The 26,860-nt window shown below is 39.2% G+C and overlaps 1 protein-coding gene across 11 annotated transcripts in view; it reads left to right on the top strand.

Moving 5' to 3' along the window:
- The window catches only part of hdac4 (histone deacetylase 4), a 497,199-nt gene extending 479,634 nt beyond the window's left edge, over nucleotides 1-17,565 (top strand). For all 11 annotated transcript variants that reach the window (XM_072578375.1, XM_072578377.1, XM_072578374.1 and 8 more), the window contains 3 exons: nucleotides 11,420-11,504; nucleotides 13,540-13,690; nucleotides 13,903-17,565. In XM_072578375.1, coding sequence (XP_072434476.1) covers nucleotides 11,420-11,504; nucleotides 13,540-13,690; nucleotides 13,903-13,942 — 276 coding nt within the window. In that variant the 3' untranslated portion in view covers nucleotides 13,943-17,565. The remainder of the gene's footprint in view (nucleotides 1-11,419; nucleotides 11,505-13,539; nucleotides 13,691-13,902) is intronic.
- The last annotated feature ends 9,295 nt before the right edge of the window (nucleotides 17,566-26,860 follow it).

Consider the following 26,860-nt stretch of genomic DNA (forward strand, 5'->3'; position numbering starts at 1 on the left):
AGTGTTATTTTAGTAACATGTCATTCTAGAATGCCCTAAATGCCTTGTTCTTTTCCCCTCTGGTTTACCTCCTTTACCTTTTCTCTGCATCTCATGCTGAGATGAACTTTACCTGGCAGTGATGGACTATATTAGTCCATTCAGATGCCAGTGATCTTGGACAATGTGTTTCAGCAGACTGTTTAACTGTGCAATCTCTTGCAGCCTTTATACCAATAAATGTGTCACTATGTAGTCTTTCCTGAGAAGCCTTTACAATCAGATTCAAAACCATTGCTCTTTCAGTAACATATTCCAGCAAAGTCAATCTTAAAAGTTTGTGTACCAATAAGAAAACTCATTACGAGCTGACTGACATTCATTGAGCTGATCAACATTTCACAGGCCTTCACATTGCTGTCCAAGGTCACCAGAAACACCTGGTCAACCAGGGCATCTGAACCCTAAAGTCTGACTAGGCTTACCCCTCAGGGATCCAGCAGGAAGAAGGTATGCAATTTTTATGCCCTTTTCATGGGGAGAGGGGAGTCCAAAGGGTGACTTCAATTCCCCTCCTCCAACCCAATAGTTAGGTTACTCGGTTTCCTGGTCAAGAAATTAGCCACCTTTCTCACCTGCCATAGTGGCCTTACTGGTGGGTTGAGAAAGTCAGCTATAGACCTTTTCACCTTTAAATTAAATGGCACAAAGAGCCTACGTTTTTCCCTGGGGCCAACTCTCTCCTTTTTCTCCTTCTTGCCACCTCCATTAAAGGACAAATCATGCCCACAGTTATTAATGAGTGCCTCTTTCTTTCTGCTTGACTAATCTTGCTTAGGAATTAGGAGCAAGAGTAGGCCACTTGCACCCTTGAACCTGCTCTACTATTCAATAAAAACATGGTTGCTGTGATCCCTCAACAATCCCACATTGCCCTGAAAACCTTTCAACATGCTTATCAAGAATCTATCACCCTCTGCCTAGTCTGCTTGCAAATCTTTTTTGAAGTGTGTTCCAAAGACTTATGAATCTCAGCAAAAACAAATTTCATCCCTGTTTTAAATGAGCAATCCCTTTATTTTTCAAAGTTCTAGATTTCTCACAAGAAGACTCTCTGCCTGATTACTTTGAACTTTTCTATATGCCCTTCTACAACGTCTTTAAAAGCTTCTGACATCATCCCTTTGATAAATATTAAGGTAATTAGGCTGTTCTTTACTGCTACATCTTCACATCTAACCCACCAAGACCCCTCAGCTCCTGTGTTTCAATCAAATCACTTTGCACTTACGAACTGCAGTGGATCCAAGCCTAAACCTTTCTTCTTTAGACAAATCATGCCTTCCAGCTATTAGTCTAATAAGTATGCTCTGAATTACTTCCAATTTGTTTCCTTTCTTAAATAAGATGAACAGTACTGAACACAGTACATCAGATATGGTCTCACCGGTCCTCTGTATTACTGGTGCACAACCTCCCTACTAATGTAATCCATTTCGCTTGCAATAAATGGTAAAGTTCTATTAGCTATCATAAAATCAAAGAGATGTACAAGACGGAAACAGACCCTTTGGTCCATGACCACATATCCTAAATTAATCTAGTCCCATTTTCCAGCACTTAACCCATATCCCTCTAAACTCTTCCTATTCATATACCCATCCAGATGCCTTTTACATTCTGTAATTGTACCAGCCTCCACCACTTCCTCTGGCAGCTCATTCCATACACGCATCACGCTTTGTGTGAAAAAGTTGTGTTTCTTCAACAAAAAAAAACAATAAATTGGTTAAACGTGATTTCCCTTTTATAAAACTGTGTGACTCTGCCTGATTACCTTGAACTTTTCTATGTACCCTGCTACAACGTCTTTAATAGCTTCTGACATTATCCCTTTTACAAATGTTAACCTAATTAGGCTGTTCTTTACTACTTTCTGTCTCCCCTTTTTGAATAAAGGAGTCACATTCACTTAACATTCCCCAAATTTAGGGAACTTTGGAAAATTAAACGTAATGCTTCAATTATCTCAATAGCCACTTCATTTAAGACATCGGATGAAGTCCATCTGAACCTGGGGACCCTCAGCACCAACAACTTGCTTGGAACCATTTCACTGGTGATTGAGTTCTCAAATTTCAATTTTCCCGAGTTCCTCCCTCCTTTCTACTCCCAGATGTTTAGCTATTTCTGGGACGCTACTTGTGTCTACAGTGAGGATTGACACAGAATACCTGTTCAATTCATCTGCCATCTCTTGTTTTCCATTTTTAATTGCCCAGACTCACTTCCAAAAGGAAACTCAGCTGATTTAGAGTCATACAGATATACAGCATGGAAACAGACCCTTCAGTCCAAATCATCTATGCTGACCACATATCTTAAAAAATCTAGTCTCATTTGCCAGCATTTGGCCCAGATCCCTCTGAACTCCTCCTATTCATATACCCATCCAGGTGACTTTTAAATGTTGTAATTGTACCAGCCTCCACCAAGTTTTCTAACAGCTCATTCCATACACACACCACCCTCTGCATGAAAAAATTGCCCCGTTTAAAATCTTTCCCCTCTCTCCTTAAACCTATGTCCTCTAGTTTTGCACACTCCCACCCCAGGGAAAAGACCTTGTCTATTTACCCTATCCATGCCCCTCATGATTTTGCAAACCTATGTAAAGTCACCCCTCAGTCTCCAATGCTCTAGGGAAAACAGCCCCAGTCTATTCCCTACAGCTTAAACACTCCACCCTGGCAACATCCTTGTAAATCTTTGGTTAACTTCTCTTTTTCACATTTCTGCAGTAACTCTTACTATTTTTACCTTTCTTCTATTTTGGAATATGTCTTTAATTTGCATTAGAAGGGCATTTTTCAATGCCTTCATAATATGGAATGCAATTCTTTGTGCTCGTGACCTGTGACCACAATGAATATTGTTTTGCCCTTGAACCCTTTCAAGTTTCACAATATCTTTCCGATAGGAAGGAGACCAGAATTGCACGCAATATTCCAACAGTGGCCTAACCAATTTCCTGTACAGCCACAACATAACTTCCCAACCCCTGTACTCAATACTCTGACCAATAAAAGGAAAGCATACCAAACGCCTTCTTCACTATCCTATCTACCTGTAACTCCACTTTCAAGGAGCTATGAACCTGCACTCCAAGGTCCCTTTGTTCAGCAACACTCTTTAGGACCTTACCATTAAGTGTATAAGTCCTGCTAAGATTTGCTTTCCCAAAATGCAGCACCTCGCATTTATCTGAATTAAACTCCATCTTCCACTTCTCAGCCCATTGGCCCATCTGATCAAGATCCTGTTGTAATCTGAGGTAACCTTCTTTGCTGTCCACTACACCACCAATTTTGGTGTCATCTGCAAACTTGCTAACTGTACGTCTTATGCTGACATCCAAAACATTTATATAAATGATGAAAAGTAGTGGACCTAGCACCGATCCTTGTGGCACTCCACTGGTCACAGGCCTCCAGTCTGAAAAACAACCCTCCACCACCACCACCCTCTGTCTTCTGCCTCTGAACCATTTCTGTATCCAAATGGCTAGATCTCCCTGTAGTCCATGGGATCTAACCTTGCTAACCAGTCTCCCATAGGAAACCTTGTCAAACACCTTACTCAAGTCCATATAGATCACATCCACCACTCTGCCCTCATCAATCCTCTATGTTAATTCTTCAAAAAACTCAATCAAGTTTGTGAGACATGACTTTCCATGCACAAACCCATGTTGCCCATCCCTAATCAGTCTTTGCCTTTCCAAATACATGTAAATCCTGTATCTCAGGATTCCCTGAAACAACTTGCCCACCACCAATGTCAGGCTTACTGGTCTATAGTTCCCTGGCTTGTCCTTAGCACCTTTCTTAAATAGTGGCACCATGTTAGCCAACCTCCAGTCTTCCAGGACCTCACCCGTGACTATCGACAATACAAATATCTCAGCAGGGGGTCCAGCAACCACTTCTCTAGCTTCCCACAGAGTTTTTGGGTACACCTGATCAGGTCCTGGGGATTTATCCACTTGTATGCGTTTCAAGACATCCAGCACTACCTCCTCTGTCACCATCTATTTCCCTACATTCTATTTCTTCCATATCCGTTTCCACAGTAAACACTAATGCAAAATACTCATTTAGTATCTCCTGCGGCTCCACACAAAGGCCACCTTGCTGATCTTTGAGTGGCCCTATTCTCTCCCTAGTTACCTTTTGACCTTAATGTATTTGTAAAAACCCTTTGGATTCTCATTAAGTCTATTTGCCAAAGCTATCTCATGTCCCCTTTTTGCCCTCCTGATTTCCCTCTTAAGTATACTCCTACTTCCTTTATACTCTCCCAAGGATTCACTCAATCTGTCTATAACTGACATATGCTTCCTTTTTTTTCTTAACCAAACGCTCAATTTCTCTAGTCATCCAACAATCCCTACACCTATTAGCCTTTCCTTTCACTCTAACAGGAATATACTTTCTCTGGATTCTCGTTATCTCATTTCTGAAGGCTTCCTATTTTCCAGCCGTCCCTTTACTACGAACATCTGCCCCAATCAGCTTTTGAAAGTTCTTGCCTAATACCATCAAAATTGACCTTCCTCCAATTTAGAACTTCAACCTTTAAATCTGGTCTATCCTTTTCCATCACTATTTTAATTCTAATAGAATTATGGTCGCTGGCCCAAAGTGCTCCCCCACTAACTCCTCAGTCACCTGTCCTGCCTTATTTCCCAAGCATAAGTCAAGTTTTGCACTTTCTCTAATAGGTACATCCACATACTGAATCAGAAAGTGAGTTCAGCTGCCTTCCCTGTTAGGCCTCTTGCATTGAAATAAATGCCGTTGAATTTATCAGTCCTATCTTGTTCTCTGCTTTGTCCCTGCCTGTCCTGACTGTTTAACTCGCTTCTTTTCTCAACTCAGATTGATCTCTTTCGTCACTATCTCCCTGGGTCCCAACCACCCCTCGCCAACCCCACCTTACTAGTTTAAGTCCTCCTGAGCAGCTCTAGCAAATCTTCCTGCCAGTATATTAATCCTTCTCATTCTTCTAAACTCTAGAGAATATCAACCAAAACTGTTCAATTTCTGTCTGGAATCAATCTTATGAATTTCTTCTGAACTTCTCCAATGGAACTACATCCTTCCAAAAATGTACACTGTATTCCAGATGCAGTCTCATTAATGTCTTGTACAGTTGCTGACTCTTACACCCTATTCCTTTAGCAATAAATGCTGAAATTCCATTTGCCCTCTTTATTATCTGCTGTACCTGCATATTAGTTTTCTGTAATCCATGTCCAAGGATACCCAGATATCGCTATGCTACAGCACTCTTAATTTTTTTTCCATTTAGATATTAAGTTGCCTTTCTATTCTTCCATTGATAACCTCAGACTTATCCACATTAAATTCCATCAGCCACATTTAAACCCATTCACTGAAGCAGTCCGTTTCTCTTTTTATCATTGCAAATTACTTTCCCACCTATTTTAGTATCACCTGAAAATCTGACTATAGTATCTTCTATTCCTGCATCATAGTCATTAATGTGAATTGTAAATCCTTGCCAACCAGGAAAAGACACACTTATCCTTACTGCTTTCTGCTGGTTAGCCGATCTGCTACATAAGCTAATAACCTACCCTTGGCCTCATGCGATCTTACCTTGTGTATTAACCTTTTGTGCGGCACCTTGTCATATGCTTTCTGGAAGTCTAGGTATATTGCAAGTACAGGATCCACTTTACACACTTTGCTTGTTATATCTTCAAAGAACTCTAGCAAATGAGTCAAATATGATTCACCTTTCATAAAACCATGTTGATTCTGGTGAATTGTGCTTTGATTGTTCAAGTGTCTTGTTTTTACTTCCTTAATAATGAATTAGATTTCTTAATAACTTATTTTTTTAAAAAGGCTGTTTGTGTAAATTTAAATATCATGGATCACATTTAGTCTCTTAGCTTGAGTCTTACACAGTGTTTAACAGCAGGTTTACACAGATGGGCAACCAGATGTTCAACTACTTCTGTGTCAGCTTTGAAACGTATGGCACACAAACACCCAAGCCAATTCCTGATGTTTATTGTTTGGAGTTCAAATTTTGTGTGTGTGTGTGTGTTCATTTTACTGACAGTGTCATTGCAGAAGCTGTGTTTTTCCTTTTAGCTTTTCTTGGTTGCTGTCACTCACAGCTGGACATTTCAATGATTTATAAACAATTCCAACGATGTAATTCTGGTTGGATATGAAGAAGTACTTGTAGTCAGATAAGGTTTAATGCAAAAAATGTGTCATAAGCAAAATCCTAACATTTCAGATAAAGATATTTAGATCACTCTTCATTTTATTACAAGCTGGTGCAAAGCATTACGTAGTTATACATCCCCTTTTCATTATGAATAATTAAAATTTTACTGTGTTGTATTTCCAGATATAGGATATAGACTTAGAATTCAAGAAATATTATCTCATTTTTGGCATGTTACCAACAATTGTGTGTGATATAAGTAAACCATATTCATAAAAACTGTCTTCAAGGAATATTGTTGGCTAATGCATATGGATATGAAAGATAGCTAGTCCAGCCTAACCTAAAAAATGTGGTTTCAATTGTAATGCCACAACCTATAAACGTTTTTATAGGTTTACACAGAACTAGTGTTTGGGAGTGGTGGAGTGATGCATTGCACCATTATACTGATAAAACTCAGTGTTCCACTTAAAGATGAATTGTTTGCATTTCACAAAAGCAGATAAGATAAAGTTATGTCTTTATGTTAAGGAATAATTAGTCTCATCCTTGTGACCATTGTTCCAATGAGATTCTTACTATAAATGCACTTATTCTATTATCATTAAATGTACTCAATACAGTCCAATGCAGATAGAACCCAGTCAGCTGGAAGCCTGAACATATAACCAGTCAAAGAGTCCAGAATAAACTTATACAAGGGAACTATCTCAATGAAGCCTGCCAATACAGAATCTATCAATCAGATTCTAAGAAGGAGATGTAGGCCATTCAGCCCTTCATGCCTGCTTTATCAACTTTGGTCCTGAGTATGTTCAATAAATTGAGCATCCCTAATTTTCTGGGGTACAGAATTCCAAAGATCCATGACCCTCTGAGTGAAGACATTTCTCTTTGTTTCAGTTCTGAATGGCCAGTCCTATTTGGAGACTAGCTGCCCCTCCTTCCAGTAGACCAGTCTTTCTCAGGCATTCTAGTTCCAATGCTGTAGCACTGTCAACACATCATGAGCTTAACCAAGCCATTCCATGAGATCGCCGATGGATTTACCAACTTCTGCCCGTGGATGATGGCTGAAAAATTCTTTCTAAGAAAAACAGCTGGAAATTACTTGAAATCTGTCTCTTTTAATCAGAGTTAAGAAGTTGACCACGACTAGAGGAGACCAGTGAATTTGCACAATTGGCCACATATATCCCATGTGTCTGCCACATTCCATGAAATGTGTCGATGTGGTGTCACAGTTTGGACTGAATAACCACAACTGCTTAACTTATATACAGGATAGGCAGCACTTGATTGGTGAATGGGTTCTGTTCTGGAGACCATTTGCAAATCGCTTTGTTCACAAGTCAGAACACAATGCAAAATAATGGGAAATAGCCATTTGTTAGTACACATCAGGTCTTTAAATTTCATCTCTGTATGGGATCGCATTTGTAAGTGCAGATGTTCATAAATTGGACATTTGAAAATCGGGACCCCCTCTATATAAGTTCATTCGAAACAGCATAGCAATTTGTAAGGGACCAAGTAGAAAATTACAACTCTCATATGAATGCACAATATTATGATCACAGTTTATTCCATGTGTTTCATCTTTGCACTTAACCAGTGATCTTATTTGTGCTTACATGTGAACTGGCACTATTCCTTGGAAGCATTATGGTATTTTGAGAGTATATTTTGTAAGTTGTGCAAGGGTTTTTCACAAACTTGAATATCCTGCTAGTACTAAAGTAGAGTTGGGAGAGGGTGGCAGTATGGAAGAGGGAAATCAGACATTTGGATTTGTCAGACTGCCACATCTCAGTGGTGAGAGCACTGGAATTTCAAACATTAGTCCTGGTGTCTGCTTGTAAAATGGAAGAATGTCAGTAGAAGTCAGCACACGTGTATAGATATGTGCTGCAGCTGGAGCCATGGAAAATTGATCAAATTGGCATGTGGAAAAACTGTGATGAAATGTTAACTGGAGTTTCCTTGACCTGACTAGGGGCCTGGCCCTTGTGTAACTGAAACGCAGAGGAGACATTATTACTCTGACCTGACAAATACTACTTGCTATTACTGGCACTGACATGAAGTGTTTGAACAAGATGACTGTAGGCTACACCATATCTTTGAACAAGACGATGTTTATGTTCTCTCAAGCATTTGTTCACTTCCTCTTCAGACTCTGTCACAAAACAAACATAGTTCAGAAAGCATTTGTTCTTCATTTAACTCTGCAGCTGAAAGTGAGATGGTGTAAGTCTTGGCTCCTAAATCCTGTGCTAATAATTCTTTTAGTAAAAATTGAACAAATTGGTCTTTGATTTATTAAATATAGTATTTTAAGTAAGATAGGTTAAGGATCAAAACAGTCCATGGTCAAGTGTTTAATCATGCTTAGTATCATGCCAAGTTAGATTACAGAGTACCTTGCTGTGGACTAAAAGCTATACCATATCTTTTTCATTGTTATTAACACACATTATTTCCTCCTGGCACAGGAGTAAAGTAGGTTAGCATGCTTCCAGTATAAGTATGTGCAAAACATTTTGGAACATACAGCTTCTTATTTGTATTCTGAATTCCTTTACAATGAAATTTTGGCATTATAAGGGCTTTCATGTGGAAAAAGAAATAAAGTCCTGCAGCAGAAGGAAAATTAATCACAGGATGGTGTGCTTAACCCTTTGATGTGCCTTTTCAAAAGTATGGACAACTTTATATATTTAATTCTTCCAGATTGGCTGCTGAGTTGTGAATTTCTATTGTGATGTTGTTCTGTGTTCATTTGAAGGCAGGAAGAAGAAAAGACAGTTTTAGATAAAATTGGGGGGAAAAAACATCTTTCTCTTTGCTTTTGGGCTTCTACCAGAATTATGGGGACACAGAATATAGCAGATAATTCAAAGAACTGTAAATACTCACTTGGATTCAACATGGCAAATTTCTGCTGTAATTCCGACCAAACTAACATTTGATACACACATGCACACAGTTAAACTGCCAGACCATGTGCTTATTATAGCTAGAGAAATGAATCTGTAGATTTGTTTATTTTGTGGTCTTCGGGTGTGCTGTCAATGGATGAGCACTTGGATACGTTTCATGCCTTTGGATGAAATTACTAATTTGGAAAAGAAATAACAAGATGTTTTATAGAGACTCTTGACAGGTTTTACCAGTGTTTTCTGCTCCAAATAAGGCAAAAAGCTAGTGTTGATTGACTCCTTTCTCTCTGATTTGTGAAAAGGAAATTGAATGAAATATAATTAATATTAGTGATATGATCCACATTTTGTGAAGAAGTTTGAACAGACACAATGGGAATGTTGACTTTTAATGTTATATAATCTTTACATGAAAAGAAGCCCCATCTAAAAGCTATGGTTTTGGGCATTAAGTTAGGAGCTTATCACATATCAAAGCACTAGATGGATAAAAACTCAAGTGTCCAAGTTTATTGCATGCAGAGTCCAAAGTATAAATTGGCATGGATGATTTGACATTACTTTTCACATGTCTCTCATGCCTTTTTTTCCTGAAATTTGCACACAGAGGAGCAGCTTAACGGATAGAAATGAAAAGCTAACTTCTTTCATCAATTGACCCCATCCCCAGCTTCCCCATTCAGTATAAAGTTGTTTGAATTTATCCCAGCCAAGTAAACTTATTATTCATATGTAAGCTTGATATAAATTCAGATAGTACCTATTCTGGGATTCTCCAGTTATTTTTAATAATCCCAGGTCTTTTCACCTCTGTACAAATGATAGGTAGCTGCCATTTGTTGGGTGTCATGGTGGTTCAGTGATTAGCACTGATGCCTCTCAGCACCAGGGACCCAGGTTCAATCCACCCTCAGGCGACTGTCTATGTGTTGTTGTCCACATTCTCCCTGTATATGTTTTCTCCTGGTCCCTCAGTTTCTTCCCACAGTCCAAAGATGTGCAGGTTAGGTGCATTAGCCATGGCAAATGCAAAGTTACAGGGATAGGATAGTCTGGGGATCAGTGTGGACTCAATGGGCAAAATGGTCTGCTTGCACACTGTGGGGATTCTATGTAGAAATCTGTACTGTGAGAGATGGTTCAAGTTCATCTGACTTAAATCCATCAGCTCTGTAGAATTGCTTCTAAGCAAAGTGAGAGTATAAGTTCTCTGCACAACTGGAACTATTTCATATTTTGACAATTTACAAGTAAGACTATTACACTGCTACTTTCTCAGCAAACAAAATTATTAACCTAAAACTTATAACTATATCAGTGCATTCTGCAGCTTTATTTTTGTGAGGCTATTAATAAACAGCTTTGTTCCAAAACGGGTATGCTTCTGTCTTGTTTCTGTCTCTGTCACAGAATAGTGTTTAATTTTTAGACTACTCTGTTCAATCATGAAATGTTGAGGGTCTCTTGTGTATAATTAATTTTAATTTCTTTGAATATAATACTGTATTCAGAGTTTTAGATGTGTGGAATTTGTATTTTATATGATTATGGTAATATGGTTTTCAAAAATGTTCTTTTTTGCTCCTAAATGGATGTACAGATCACGGTTGAGAAAAAGGATAAAAGCAGGAAAAGGAGTTGGTGAAATAGCACTGACCATTGGAGCATTAGTACTCCAACAAAAGAAAGATATGAGTGGAGGTGCTCCGCGTTGTACTTCCTAGTTTATTATCTTAAATTGCTTTTTCAAGTACAGAAAAGCTTCAAATGCAGAGAGGAGAATAAAAACAATTCTATTTGAGAATGGTTGCATGCAACCTGACTCATCCCCAAGGAGTAAAATTAGGTATTGAAAATCGTGTGCATGAATTTGCATTTTCAGGAATTAACTCCTATCTGGATTGTGAAGATGTACATTTGACTGGTTCCTCTTTTTTAAAAAAAGCAGTTTGGGTTACAGCCTTGGCTCTGTTGACCCTAGAAACTTGAAGCACTCAATTTTCATGTTAGAATTTGCTGACTGTCAGCTTCCCTGCTTACTCTCCAGTACAACACTGCAGAACATTTTGATTCCCATTGAGGTTCAACATGTTAGTGTGTATTTGTAATTTTGCACAACAGATTGAGGAAAAAAAAATTCTATGCTTCATTAAGAGAAAGGAATAAAAGGTTTTGTAGTTCTCATTAATAAGTTAATTGTTTGATTTGAATTTTTTTCTCTTCAGCTTGAGCCATTCACACAAGAAGTGTTGCAGCAAAGACCAAATCCCAATGCTGTTCGTTCCATTGAAAATGTAATCGAAATACAAAGTGAGTCTAGAAAACAACAACACCAATTTTCTGCTGTTGTATCCGTTACAGTGACTGCATTGAATTAACTAACTTTTAAGATATTTGATTTAGTGGTAGGTCAGATGCACTTTTGTTGAACTTCAAAGCTTTCCTTTTCTTTGGACAGAAAAAAAATCAGATTAAACGTCATGATGTAATGCACACAGAGAATGTCACTGAATATTGGTACACATAAAGCATCTGGCAGTGAGCTCTGTTTTCCTGCACTCGGGAAGAGTGAGTAATGAGCCCCAGACCTTCCCTTGTTGCCTTTAGTGTCCTAACAAGACAGAGTCCTCACCCTTTTGACTCTGCACAGAATTTTACAACGAATATTCTCAGAGAGCACCCAAACATTAGTAGTTTTCTTTATGTCTGACCTAAAGCCTTGAGATTTGATATGTTCAAAGCATTAGACCACATAAGCAGTAAAAATATTAAAATATTTCTGAACAAAATAGCACTTTGCTTTTCAAATGCAATCTGCAATTGGGAAATATATCAATACTTTAGTTCTATAAACAGATGGTTATTTAACCTGAGTTACATTTACAAATGTTTGAGCCATAAAGGTCTGTTTTCTGCCCATAACCTCCCATGTGTGGATTTTGTGAACTTAGCTGACTGTTCAAGATAAAACTCTTCAGCTCCTTGCAGAGGGAAAGCAGAGAAAGTGTAAACAACAGTCATTCCACACAAGTCTCCTGGTCTCCTCCTTTCTGAACACACAGAACTGAGGGAAGTTGGCAGGGATGAGCGTAAAAAGAATGATTTGCAATGGTAGGCGAAAGGATTAAAGAAAGCAGAAGAAAATTAATTAATTACTTGTTAAAAATATTTATACTTCTCCCTGTAAAAAAATTAAAACTTACAGTTTTCAAGCAAGTAAAAGTGAGAGTGAGGACTGAGTTGTTTAAGCCAACTAATTGTGTATTGATGCAGTTTTCAGGAGCTGTCTGCATTAAACTTTAAATTGGAGTCTGCATTTTCAGTTTTGCTCTACTTGATGCCACTAAGTTAACAGTCAAAACTAAACCTGATAAAATAGTATTGTGATGTCATTTATATAGCAACCTGCACTCACGTACTTTGACACTAGATAGAACAAGGAATGTCATTGTGGCACCATTCGTTTACATAGCATAGCTCTTGCTGTAAACTGGGATTAGACTTGCTTATTTAGGAAGGTGTTGGCAGCGCATCTAAGATTTTTTTTGCCCTGGTATGGAAAAATTTATTGTAGAGGAAGGAAATGTTACACATTCATCAAATGAAACCAACCAAAGTACTTGCAAATTGGTCTCAAAAGGGCTTTCAATGTTAGCTTAGTTTAATACATATAAATTGCAAGACAAATAATTAATATCCCCACTAGAGGGCAGTTTTTGAGTTCTCAATACAGCTGCATATAAATAGCATTTTAGAAATAAACCTCTTCTAATACATTTGTGAAGAAAAAGGCGTATCACATTTAAATGCATCCTTAATGTGCAGACATGACAAAACATGGTTATTAGTGAGAGCCTGAAATACTTATGAAAGTTGTGGTGTTAAAACAAAATGCAATTAGTTGTAACTCGTACCCACATAATTTAATTGCAAGGGCTCGAGGTGTAGTGGTAAGTGTCCCTACCTCTGAGCCAGGATGCCTGGGTACAAGACCCACCTACACCAGAGGTGTGTTGTAACATTTTTGAACAGGTTAATTGAAATATATGTATTATTTCTCCATTTTCACCCTGTATTTATTATTCATCAGACTTTTTTCCACAGTAACAGAGGAAATGCTATTATTCCACTGTGAAAGTATAGTCCTAAAAATTGCAGTTGGTGACACTAACTGAAATTGTTTGCATGGGAGTTAGTTATCAGCTACTGAAAAGGTGTCAACTCAATTAAAATAGCAACTTATTCTTGAGTAAAATGTTTCTAAATTTGTCTTTTTTACCAACAGACATGTGTCAGCAGATGATTATGGCTTGTGTTTATTAATGGCCTTTCTATACATTGTTAGGTAAATACTGGAAGTCGTTACAGCGCTTTTCCTCAACTGTGGGCTATTCGCTGATAGAGGCCCAGAAGTGTGATAAGGAAGAAGCTGACACAGTGACAGCTATGGCTTCATTATCAATGGGGGTTAAACAAGGATCTAATGCTGAGAAGAGGTGAGACAGGAAGGAATATCTCACTTTTGACATTGTCAACAAGACTTGTTTCTGTGTTGATAGCTGGGAGATGGTGTTAGCTTCTTGGGAAAACAGCACTTGTTATGACAAACTTGCTGGTGTATGGACTTTTTCAGAAACATGACTAAGAAACCTTTGTTTTTTATTTCTGTTTGTAAGTTACTAGCATATTTTCTTTTCCTTTCCTGCAGGCCAGATGATGAGCCCATGGAGGAAGAGCCACCGATGTAGTTACCAGCTGGAGTCCTGTCTTTTGCACACATTATCTTTATTTCTCTAACTCTGCCAAGATTTCATTCTGTATCTCCTGTGTCCTGCTGTGGTGTTCTTCCAGAATCCAAGGACAACTGGGCAAAATGCTGGCAATAAAAAAAGTAAAAGATTTTTTTACCTCTCTGTCCATTCCTGAAATAGGCTTTGGGACAGCCAGCATTTACTTTGGCAGAGTCACCAAGGAGCTGTAATCTCAAAGCTCTGCTCTGAGTTTACCTACTTAAAAGTTCTCCTGTCTCAGGCAGTCAACCACTGTTTCTAATGTTCTTGTCCTTTAGCAAAGGATTTCATGCCACCTACAAGTCCGGATGCGTTGATTGTAATCTCAACAAAATCATGTGACATACAGTAATTATTCAGAGAACATTTACAGTGTGGGAAGAAAGACTATACCAGAATGGAAGAGAACCGAGAGGGTGTTTTCTAAGAATCCCTATGAAGACATGAGCGTTTGTGCCTTTTTATCAACAGATGGTTGCTGATTTTGAATTGAGGAACAATGCCTTAAAAGTGTGGAAATGATTCCTCCATTGTTATGTGGAAAAATGGTGGTGAAGAAGCCTTGTGTTTCCTGGCATGCGTGCAAAAAAAAAACAAATCCAAGATTCAGTCTTTGCCTGGATTTTCATACCCTATTGGAGTACCATTTTTGCTGTTTTTCCAAACAAATCCTAACCTATTTTAAGGTAGTTGCCAGCCCAGAGTGGCAGATATACTGTTGGAAATTGTCAGGTTATCATTAAAACCTGCTTTAATTCTTATGCTGGGTTATATAACAGAGTAGTATAGGGAATCAACCAATAACAAAGCATGTGTTAGGTTGAATTGCAACAGATAAATGTTTAAAGATTGGAATGTTGCTCAAAAGCATGATGCAGGATTTTTTTCCAAACTTCCACTTCGGTGGTCCTCATTTCTAATAGAAACTGAAAACATAAATAATAATCTGTTATCCATTAGACAACAAGAGGCTTTTTGATGATAAGACCAGGTAATTTGTTAATAGTACAGGAGATAATCATGTACAAATGTTTTCTTAGATCAAGTTTGGTTTTATTAGATGGGCACTTACAGGAAAAAGATGGATTGTGGATACATAGAGGAGTACCTCACGATGAATGTTTGTGGTCAGCCAACATGTTTAAGTCACTTGGCAACTACCTTAATCATTGTTTTTTTTTTTATTTGTGTTTATTTTTACTCCTGGTAAACCATTTAACAAAATAATATCTACTTTTATATAAAGAAATCCTTACAAGTTTTTAAACCATGTTTCATAAGACCTAATAACTTGTTTTTTTAAATTACTTTTTTGGTAAGAATTCCAGTTACCTTTCCCACTTCTGAAATTCTTCTGTTCTCTTCATGACTTGTGATTAGACCTTGGTTCCAGTCTAATTTTAATTTTCCTTTTTTTTCCTACATGGAATGTAGCTTTCTGACGGCTTAAAGAGTGTACTGGAGATTTTCAGGAGAAAGTAATTTGAGTGAGGGATCTTGTTCAAACTTTGTGTAATGATTCCAGTTGGTGTATATTACTATATGATCTGTTCTAAGTAGATTTATAAATGAAGTCTTGTAAGAATAGTATTGCAAGGTGATATCATACCCATTTAAATATGAGTAATACTACAGTGATACTATATTTGATATTTGTAACTGGTTGCACTGCAGAAGGCTACCGTTTGCTAAGGGGGAAGTTAGCATTAAGGTTTTCAGTTGCTCCACTCTGAAACCAAGGAAGGATGGTTGTTATTTGGAGTTTCTCCAAAGACTGACTGTTTCTACAGTATGTTCTGTGAGCTGTGTTTATCAGCTATTGACAGGGGTGGAAAGTGCTTGGTCCTGGGCCCATGTTTGATTCCATTCTGCAGGTGATTGGGTTGGCCCCAGAATGTGACTAATGCTGATTGAAGCCTTGGCTGTGAAACAGCATTATCTCTACAGTGTGGAAGATGCACTGTCCTGCCATCTGTTAATGTACACAAGCACGCTCACTCTGGAATTTATGGGACAACTGACATTGGAGGTCATTAACTAGTAACTTTTTTCTCTGAGTAAATGGTTTTCATTCCTCCTTTTGTAATGGTTGCTTGAAGCTTAATGAATTTAGCGCTGTGAGGAGTATGTGGAGCATGTGTGTGTGTGTGAGATGTTTGGCAACACTGAATAAGGGCACTACTGTATTTTTGTTTTAAAACAGATTTACACAACATAAAATATAACCAGCTGTAATCTTTAAGACAGTGTTCCACACTTTCTATAGGATTATGTATGTTTGATTGCAAAGCAATTAACACATCAATTCTGTGACTTTTAAGAAACTGTTTGCATCTACTCTTGATGTTAAACATTCCTTTAAATAAGTGGGAGTTATGTATTCATTCCTTCTTTTGATAAGGTGAATTTAAACATTGTTTTAAGAGGGCCCATTGTTTGTTTTCTTTTAAGGGGCATTGAACTGTTTTTTTCATATGGAAGATAGTGAGCTTGCATGTGCCACAAGCAGAGATACCATTTGTTCTGTACAGGTATGCACGCAATTTGCGAAGTTATTTCCAGGGCAGCTTACCGAGTTCCGCTTTCTTTCTTCATGGCATCTGAAGATGAGGTTTTGACTTTTTTTCTGATGAATATATTAGTAGACCTCAGAAAGAGATGCCTCTGTCTTATTGAAATATCTTCAAGTATCAGTCTCTTTAATACTGTTATAACATGATACTTAAATTTGACAAAAAATAATCTAGCACTTGTGTCATTACCAGTAGAATATTGCATAACCTGCATATAAAATTTGAAGAACACACAGCAAAAAAATGGTGAAACTGTTAACTGCCTGTGTCTTCTTGGGGCCAACCCTTTTGAGACTAGCATTTTTTTTCTGGACTAAGTATTTAAGATCATAAACAGTTAACCTTTCAGCGCAGCTGTTCTTTATCTCTGCCACCATAAATTGTGTAGCGGTAATCCACTTAGCAGTTGTGTATTGTGATCGATGTGGATGAATATTTACTAAGAGAGGTTTTTTGGGGGTGGTATTGTAGTTACGAAGCAGGAGCGATGGCTACCTGTCAGCCTCACTTTCCTCCGTGTTTTGATATTGACTGCAAAGTATCACGTTACGGTGTATTACATTTTGTGCTCCATAGTGGAGGCGCCTTTTGTTTTCTTTTCCAGTTTGAGGGGATGAAAAATGAGTGAGATGGATTTTAAAGTTTGATCACCCAAAAACTTTTATTTCAGGTATGTAGTAATGGAAGTTGTAATTATATTTTAACCTTCTTTGTACCTATCCACATTCAAAATGACACCACCATTGTTATCAGTACCAGTGGACTGATTTTCTGTATTTTAGCCACAATCAATTATTGTATGGACCTACTTTATTGGTGATAGCCTTATTGTGGTAGCTTTTGATGGTCTTCATTTGCCTGTTGAAATGGGTCAGACTCTCAGACTGACCAACGGTGTATCTCCTTGACAGTACAGACTTCATTTTTGACTTTATTAGGAGTCCAGTATTTTGTACCACATTATGACAACTTGCTATTGTGGTGTAAATAAAACTAATTACAACATTACATTTAAAGGTGTGTCTTCATTCCTTGGTGAATTTTTGAAGCTCTGCTGCTAATTCCCAATTGAATTGAAAAGTGAAGGGGTAGTAAAATCAAAAGAAAGTGTCTTCAATTAAGAAACATTATTAACTGGCTGCTACATTCAGAATACAGTTCAAATATCAATTTGAAAATTGGAAATGTAATTAATGAAGCCTTACCATTGCAAGCTCTTAGAACATAGAACAATACAGCGCACAACAGGCCCTTTGGCCCTCAATGTTGCGCCGACCTGTGAACTATTCTCAGCTCATCTCCCTACACTATCCCAAAATCATCCATGTCCTTATCTAAGGATTGTTTAAATCTCCCTAATGTGGCTGAGTTGACTACATTAGCAGATAGTGCATTCCATGCCCTTACCACTCTCTGCGTAAAGAACCTAATTCTGACATCTGTCTTAAACCTATCACTCCTCAATTTGCAGTTATGCCTCCTCATACACGCTGACGTCATCATCCTAGGAAAAAGACTTTCACTGTCTACGCTGTCTAATCCTCTGATCATCTTCTATGTCTCTATCAAATCCCCTCTTAGCCTTCGTCTTGCCAATGAGAACAGACTCAGTCTCTCAGCCTTTCCTCATAAGACCTTCCTTCCAGACCTGGCAACATTCTGGTAAATCTCCTCTGCACCTTTTCCAATGCTTCCACAATCTTCCCGAAATATGGGGACCAGAACTGTACACAATGTTCCAAGTGTGGCCGCACCAGCGTTTTGTATAGTTGCAGCATGATATTGCAGCTCCGGAACTCAATCCCTCTACAAATGAAACCTAACACACCTAACACAATGTTTCTTAATTGAAGACACTTTCTCTTAACAGCACTATCCACCTGGATGGCAACTTTTAAGGATCTATGTACATGGACTTCAAGATACCTCTGCACATCCACACTACCAAGCATCTTTCTGTTGACCCAGTACTCTGCCTTCCTGTTATTCTTCCCAAAGTGCATCACCTCACATTTAGCCGCATTGAACTCCATTTGTCACCTCTCAGCCCAATTCTGCAGTTTATCTAAGTTCCCCTGCAACCTGTAACATTCTTCCACACTGTCCACTACTCCACCGACTTTAGTTTTGTCTGCAAATTTACTAATCCATCCACCTATGCTTGCGTCTGTCATTTATAAAGATGATAAACAGTAGTGATCCCAAAACAGATCCTTGTGGCACACCACTAGTAACTGGTAAACAACAGTTCGTTATTGCAACTTGACTCTTCGCAAACTAAGTCTTGTCATGAATTTATCATGTTGAAATTTGACTTCATCACTTCACTGCAGTTGAACTCCATCAGGTTTCTAGTAGTTTGAATTTATTACTAAGGGATGTGATTAGCTTCCATGTGCATAGCCATGATTCTCTCATTCTCTTCATTGACATGTTGCATGTTGTTAAAATCATTCAAATGAATGTGGTTAGGTTCCACATACATACTTAATTCCCAGATCTAGTGTTCACACATCTCTTGGTTTACTCGCTGACTCCATGTTTGTCAGACTGCTTGTCCAACAATCAGTTCCAAATGACCTGCAATTTTCCCCAATTAACTTTGATTTTACCAATGTTTAATCATTTTCAGCACCCACTACAAACTTCACACCAACATGAGTGCTTCAATTTCCTACTATATCAGGTTGAAGCAGATGAAAACATTCAAGAAATACTCTGTTATAAAACATCAACACTCGAGTCAAGTTGCAATAAAGAACTGTTGTCTTTATTACGCGAGGTGGGGGAAGCCTCAACTGGACAGTCCAGGCTTAGCAGCTCCAACTTAAATGTAGTACACAGTACAATGGCCTCCGGTAGGCTGATCATTGTGTTCTTGTACAGTAATTGCAATGTAGAGATTTGGTGTTATCCTTCCAGAGACAGTATTGGTAAGCTGCATAAAAGGTTTATGGGAGTAAATTAATCTGATTTGGGTCTATCAGACTTTGACATTAGCCTTCCCCATTTCTGCATCATTGTATATGCTTCGGTACCCTATCTGCTGGTTTTGACTGGCACTCTGACATAAATACAAACTGTACCTTTACTGATCATTTGTAACCTCATTGAAATCTTTAATACTGAGCTGGACATGCAACTTTTACCCCTTCTATCAGAAAGATTGTTTATTTCCATTTTATAAGATTACTGCTATCTGACTTGCTTGAGGGCATGTTTCACACTGACCTAAAGTTCACCTGGACCATCTCAGACAACTCCCTCTTCTTCCTGGGCCTCTCCAGCAACCAACTCAACATGGACATCAACTTCAAACCCACAAACTCCCACAGCTACCTGGACTAAACCTCCTCCCACCCCGCCTTTAAAAAATGCTATCCCTTACTCCTAATTCCTCCACTGTATTTGTTCCCAGGAGCAGCAATTTCACTCCTGGACATCCCAGATAGCCTCAAGGACCACAATCTCCCCTCCCATGTGGTCAACAATGTCCTCCAACACATATCCTCCACTTCCCGCACCTCCACCCTGTGAACCCCACCCCTCCAACCGCAACAAGGATAGAACACACCCCAGGTCCGCACTTTCCACCCCACTAATCTTCAATGGATTATCTTGCACTAGCTACAATCAGACCCAACCACCTATCAGCATTCTGTAGAGGCCATTCCCTCCAGGACCCCCTTGTTAGGTCCACCCCTCCCCACCAATCCACCCCACACACTTTCCCTTGCTGGTGTAAGGCATGCAAAACCTGCGCCCACACCTCCTCCCTCACCTCTGTCCAAGGCCCCAAAGAATCCTTCCACATCCTTTTCCTGCACATGCAAACACCTCCTCTACTGTGTCTCTTGTTCTCGATGTAGTCTCCCCTACATCGGGGCTGCCAACTCATGGAATATTTCAGGGAACATCTCTGGGACACGCACCAAATAATCCCACCGCCCTGTGGCCAACTACTTCAACTGCCCCTCCCACTCTGCCAAGGACATGCAAGTCCTGGGACTCTTACACCACCAAATCCAAACCACCCAATGCCTGGAGGAAGAACACCTCAGCTTTCACCTTGGGACCCTCCAACCACACAGCATCAACATCAGTTTCGCCAGTTTCCTCATTTCTCCTCCCCCCACCTCATCCCAGATCCAACCCTCCAACTTGGCACCACCCTCTTAGCACTATCCTATCTGTCCATCTTCCTTCCCACCTATCCACTCACCCTCCCCTCCAATCTATCACCATCACTCACCCACTTCCATTTACCTATCGCTTTCCCAGCTACCTTGCTCAGCCCCACCCCGACCCTATTTACCTCTCAGACCCCATCTTTCTCACACTCATTCCCCCCTCCCCCCCCCCCCCCCCCACCAACATTTCTGAAGAAGGGCTTATGCCCAAAACATAGATTCTCCTGCTCCTCATTTGCTGCCTGACATGCTGTGCTTTTCCAGCACCACACTTTGACTGCTCTCCAGCATCTTTAGTCCTCACTTTCTCCTAGTTGCTTTAGGGCACGTCCTACTGGAAGCTTCATATGTACCTTATGGTTGCAGACTTATTCTAATGCTCAACCCTCCATAAATTCTTGATCATCAGATCTCTGCCACCTGCATAGTTCACCTCAGGTTTCAGAACAATTAGCTGCCTCTGAACCCATTGTTAAACTCCCTTCCCCACTCCACCTGTTGAGATAGTGTTAAGTTAGTTAAAAATCACACACCTGTCCATAGTCCAACAGGTTCACCCGTTCTGCATACTTGACTGTAACTGTCATTCCATTATCATGCAATCCCTTGTTATAAGAAAATCGCATAAGATCAGCACCATTTAAACTAATGAGGTCGGAATTGTTTTGTAACTAATATACAGTTTAAAACTAGGTGCTTTAAAGCAGTATCCCCAATGCGTGTTATAGCAGAACAACCTGTATTCCCACGATGTGAAACAACTCCACAGCTCCCTGGATGATAGAGAGAGATCAAGATGAAACAGAAAAGGGTGCATTTGGCAGATATCAAATTGAGAACCAGGCTGAATATTTAAGATTCAGAGGGGAAAAAAACTAAGAAAATAAAAGGGTGAATGAGAAGAGACTGGCAGCTAAAATAAAATGAATCCAAATGTCTTCTCCAAGCACAAAGTGCAAAAGGGTGGCATAAAGAGGACAGTGTGTGTGGGGTGGGGCGGGGGGGGGGGGGGGGGGGAAGCTACGGTACTAAATAAAACACTTAGAAATAGGCCAGTGAGTCTGCTCTGCCATTCAATTAAAACAGAGCTGAAGATCGACATTAATGCTGCTTTCCTACTCTATCTCCATATCCCATGATGTCATCCATCTCCATATATGTTGCGATTTATGTTTTGAACATGCTCAACAGTTGAACTTCTACAGCCTTTATTGGAAACAGCATTCCAAAGATTTATCACCCTCTGAGAAAGAATTCCACATCATCTCAACCCTAAACAACCTACCCCTTATTCTGAGATTACATCCTGCCATTCCAGGGATTAACTAATGAGTTTCCATTGCACTCCCTCTGTTTCAAGTTTATCCTTGCTCCAATAGTGGACCAGAACTGTACACAGTACTCCAGGCAAGGTCTCACCAAATACTTAGACAACTACAATTTATGGCTGTACTCAATCAAAATTGTGATGAATGCTGATTTACTATTTGCCTTCCCAAGTACTTGCTGTACCTGTGTATTAGCTTTTAGCATGTCCTGAACAAGGACACAAAGGTTTCTTTGGAATGGGGTAGGCCATTTAGAACTGAGGTGAAGAGAAATTTCTCCATTCAGACTATGCCCCCAAGTTCTGGATTCAAAAATGCATCACCATTCTTTTGATGTCATTGGGTCAAAAGCCTGGAACACTCTCCCTGACAGCATTATAGGTCTACATACAGCAAATGGACTACAACGGTTCAAGGAGGGCATTCACCACAAGGGCAACAAGTGACAGGCATCAATGCTGGCCCAGCCAGTGACATGCTCATTATATAAATGAAAGAATCACTTATTCTAAAAATCATAAGTCAGTCACTGTTGTCCATTGCTTATAGATGTTGGCTGTAGTTTTCCAATGCCTCAGATTTAAAATGTTCATCTTTGTCAAATCAGATATGATCTTGCTCCTCAGTGTCTCTATAAATCCAGATCCATAGCTCATCTGTAACCTTGCACTCCTCCAACTCTGGCCTCTTCCATAGACTTCTCCTGCTAGCCCAATATTGGTGGCTTTTACTATTTGTCCCCAAACTCTTGCCCTAATCTTCCCACACATCCCCCCTCTAAGACCCTCTCATAATCCTGTTTTTATATAAAGGTTTTAGTCACTTCTGTCACAACTCAGACTCTGCAAACCAATAATCATGTCTAACTGTTCCACAAGCTCTCAAAATGTATAAAATCCCAATGAGGCCACCAAAATGACCAACTAACTGATTTGATGCTCCTCAGAACAAAAGCAATTCATGACAGCTTTCACCAGTAAACTGCACTAACAAGATCAATGAAGAGAATGGATTTCTAATTTATGCAAGTTAAACCATGCTCATTCCAAACTACCAAATGCACGCACGCAATTACAATTAAGACAGACAAAAGATGAACAATTAACACATGCACTATTCGTGGAAAAAGAATATGGACAAGATAAATGAAATTCCAAAGACTAAAAGTCCAGAAAATAACAAACGTTATTTTCTTCTGAGTCCTTATGATTTTTGCAATGATGAACCTGTAAGGTGACAGTCATCCTTCAGTTCAATGGTTAATCAGGTGAACTTGGATCTTGGTGAATTCTTTAAGTTGCTTATTCCCCCACCTCACCTCACCACACATACAATGTCTGCAAGCTCTGGATGTTTCTTCCAGTCTGTGCTGCTCCTGATATTGCCACTTTTTACACTCTGTATTGTAACCAGTCAGATGGTTGTTGTTAGATGGAACTTCCTTAACCCAAAAGGGAGTCCTGTGCTGTTTCGTCACAAATTCTTCTTACTGCTTCCAATAAGTAAGATGTATTGTTGAGCCATGTAATACAAACATAATTTTCAAGTTACTAAACTTGCTTGGATTTCCAGATATTGCAGTTCAACCTTCATTCAGTTTCTAATTCGTTTCCAAAAATGGAAAATATGTGGTCCCTCCACTCTAAAAACAGTGCATTAAAAGCATTTCTTGATTAGTCCAACATAACATATACAAATGAAACACAAAAAAAACTATTCATTCACCCGTTTGTAGTTTATAGTTCCAGAAAAATGAAAAATAAATGGTCTGTTAAATTCCTTTTGAAATCTCCTTTGACTCCGTGTTGACATTTGGTTGCATTTCAGTGAAATGTTTCTGGGACCCTTTTCAACACTAAATGCACTGTATGGATGCAACTTGCTGTTTGCTGAAAACTGTGTCAAATATAGAGCACAAACGTGCTGCGTATGTATTTCATCCAAGCAATCCATACTGGCACTTCTATTTAAGCCTCCCTCTATCCTCCTCCTCCTAAATCCATCTGCATCATCTCCCATTCTCTTATCCCTCATATGCTTATCTAGTTTCCCCTCAAATGTATGTCTTCACAACTCTGTGCTAGCACAGTCCACATTCTCTGGGTATAGGAGTTTCTGAGTTAATTTCTTGGTGACTTTTGCTCTTCTCCAACTGCTAAAACTTTCTGCCTGTATCTACCCTATCAAAACAAGAACTCCATTAGCTCCTCCTCAGCCTTCTTTCAAGTGAAGAATAGTGACCCAGGCTGTTTATCCTTTCCTGATCTATAGAACCTTGCCAATTCCAGTACAGTGCTTGTAAAACATTTTGATGCACAAAATAACCAAGAATAGAAAACCACCATGAAATGGAAATAATGGATGCACAGAAGTAGATAAAGTATAAGAAAGTTGTTAATATCTAATATCTTGGTGTTGCTCTCACAACCTTGACAGTCTGACAATATTGTGGGAATATCATAATTTTGATTTTAGCTAATTTCTTTCCACGCTCCCAGTGAACCCATATCAATGCTCCAGTTTTTGATTGCCTTTATCGAAAGCTACATATGTAGAATTAAAGCAGCTTTCTCATTTTAGTTGCACTTCAGCAGGTAATTGAATTTTTCTGTTCAACTTGCTATTCTCTTCATCCCCATCCTAAGTACTTGAATTTCACTTTACAATGTCACAACAGTTACATCTGAGATTGTGAATTCACTGTTGGAAACTTCATAACAAACCAGAATCCAGTTGATATCACCAAGGGATAGTAGAAAAATGATACACAGAGGGGTTTATGAGCTCCAAAATGCAGGAAGTATAACTGTAAACAAAAATCTATTGGATATAAATTATTGTGATGTATGAATACAGCCGTAATAAGACATAGGAGCAAGCTGCATAGCAGAGATGTGGGAGTAAAATACAGTGACAAAATTGATGAGGTTTGTGACAAATATGGGCCACGTTACAACTGTGACTACACTTCCAAAACACTTTATTGGCTGTCACACACTTCAGGATGTCCTGAGATCATGAAAGGTGCAGTATAAAAACAATTTTGACAGTCCTGTGGGAAGCAAAAGAGTGGAGAGTCAAGACAATATCTAAAACATGAGAAAGTTGTAAGAGGAAGACTTGTTAACAAGTAAGCTGTTGGGATAAGTTGTGTGAGAAAGGCAACCAAGGCTAAGTTGGTGAATCAGCCATTATCAGGCTCCATAAAACAGATCTTGTCAAAAATCCGCCCATGCCATCAGTGATGGTTCATTAGCAAATGTGGAATTGAACTGGACGGACCTGGAGGAGATTCTCTATGACCATCTTCAGCCTATGCTGATTAACCAATCATTTGGGCAGACCACAGATAACTTGAGTGCATAAGACAGGAATGAAATTAGCCAGGATTCTAATTATTGTGCACTGTCTAGTGACACATATCAAGAATGAGCAGGTTCAATGGGCCAGCTGGCCTACTCCTATTTCTTACAATCTTGATGATCTTACCAAGTGCACCACTGCATTGTGTGGATGGCACTGTAAAAGGGAATCTGAAGATATTTAACATTACAGCATGGATATATTGCTTTGTAAGAATGAAAGGACTATTTGGTCTGTCTTATTGGTCTTAAAGTCATATTGATGTACAGCACAGAAACAGACCCTTCAGTCCAAATCGTCCATGCCGACCAGATATCCTAAATTATTCTAGTACCATTTGCTTGGCTCGTATCGCTCCAAATCCTTCCTATCCATATACCATCTAGATGCCTTTTAAATGTTGTAATTGTACCAGCCTCCACCACTTCCTCTGGCTGCTCATTCCAAACTCTCACCACCCTAGATGGGAAAAGTTGCCCCTTAGGTCCCTTTTAAATCTTTCCCCTCTCACCCTAAACCTATGCCCTCTAGTTCCCACTCCAAGGAAAAGACCTTGTCTACTTAGTGTCAAAATCACAATGCTTATTAAGTTTTTGCTACATAGAGTGAATCCAATTGACTGGCATCTGTGATGCTCAGGATATTCTTGGGAGATGAAGATGAATCAGTCAGTCAATTCATCTGGCTGTAGATTCATATGAATGCAAAGTGGAGCAGAAGTAGACTATTCAAGCCTTCTCTACCGTTTAATAAAATCCTGGACAATCTGTTTCTGTTTTGAATACCACATTCTCATCTATTCCTAGGACCCTTTGAATCCATTACCTGAGAAGAATCTCGTTTTCAGCTTGGGAGGCCTGCAGCTCAGACTCAGTATCGAGTTAAATTATTTTAGAACCATAACACCCACACCCTTTATCCCTACACCCCAGGCCCTATTATGTCCTGGGCTTTCAGAAAAGCCAACCCCCTTTCATTACTCTCAGTTTCCATTGTCAACTTTTTTTTTGTCCCTTGCTTACCATTATCTATCCACTTGTTTGCCTAGTTTCTCTTCCCCTCTGGGCTTTAGCTCTGCCTATCTGCTCACATCTCCCCCCCCCCCCCCCCCCCACCCCCCCACCTTATGTCACTTTTTCCTAGCTATTATCAGTTCTGAAGAAGTATCACTGGATCTGAAACATTAACTCTGCTTTCACTCCACAGACGCTGCCAGACCTGCTGAGTTTCTCCAGCAATTTGTTTTTGTTTTGGATTTCCAGCATTGCAGTTCTTTGGTTTACTTTAGGCTAAAGGGTAGGACAGTTGATGAGCACTGGCAGATGTTTAAGGAAATACTTAATTCCTTTCAACTAAAATATAAAATATTCCAGAAAGGAAGAAACATTGTAAGGAGAGAGAAAACATCCATGGCTAAGCAAA

This window comes from Chiloscyllium punctatum, chromosome 10 (genome assembly GCF_047496795.1).
Source record: "Chiloscyllium punctatum isolate Juve2018m chromosome 10, sChiPun1.3, whole genome shotgun sequence".
NCBI classification, from domain to species: domain Eukaryota; kingdom Metazoa; phylum Chordata; class Chondrichthyes; order Orectolobiformes; family Hemiscylliidae; genus Chiloscyllium; species Chiloscyllium punctatum.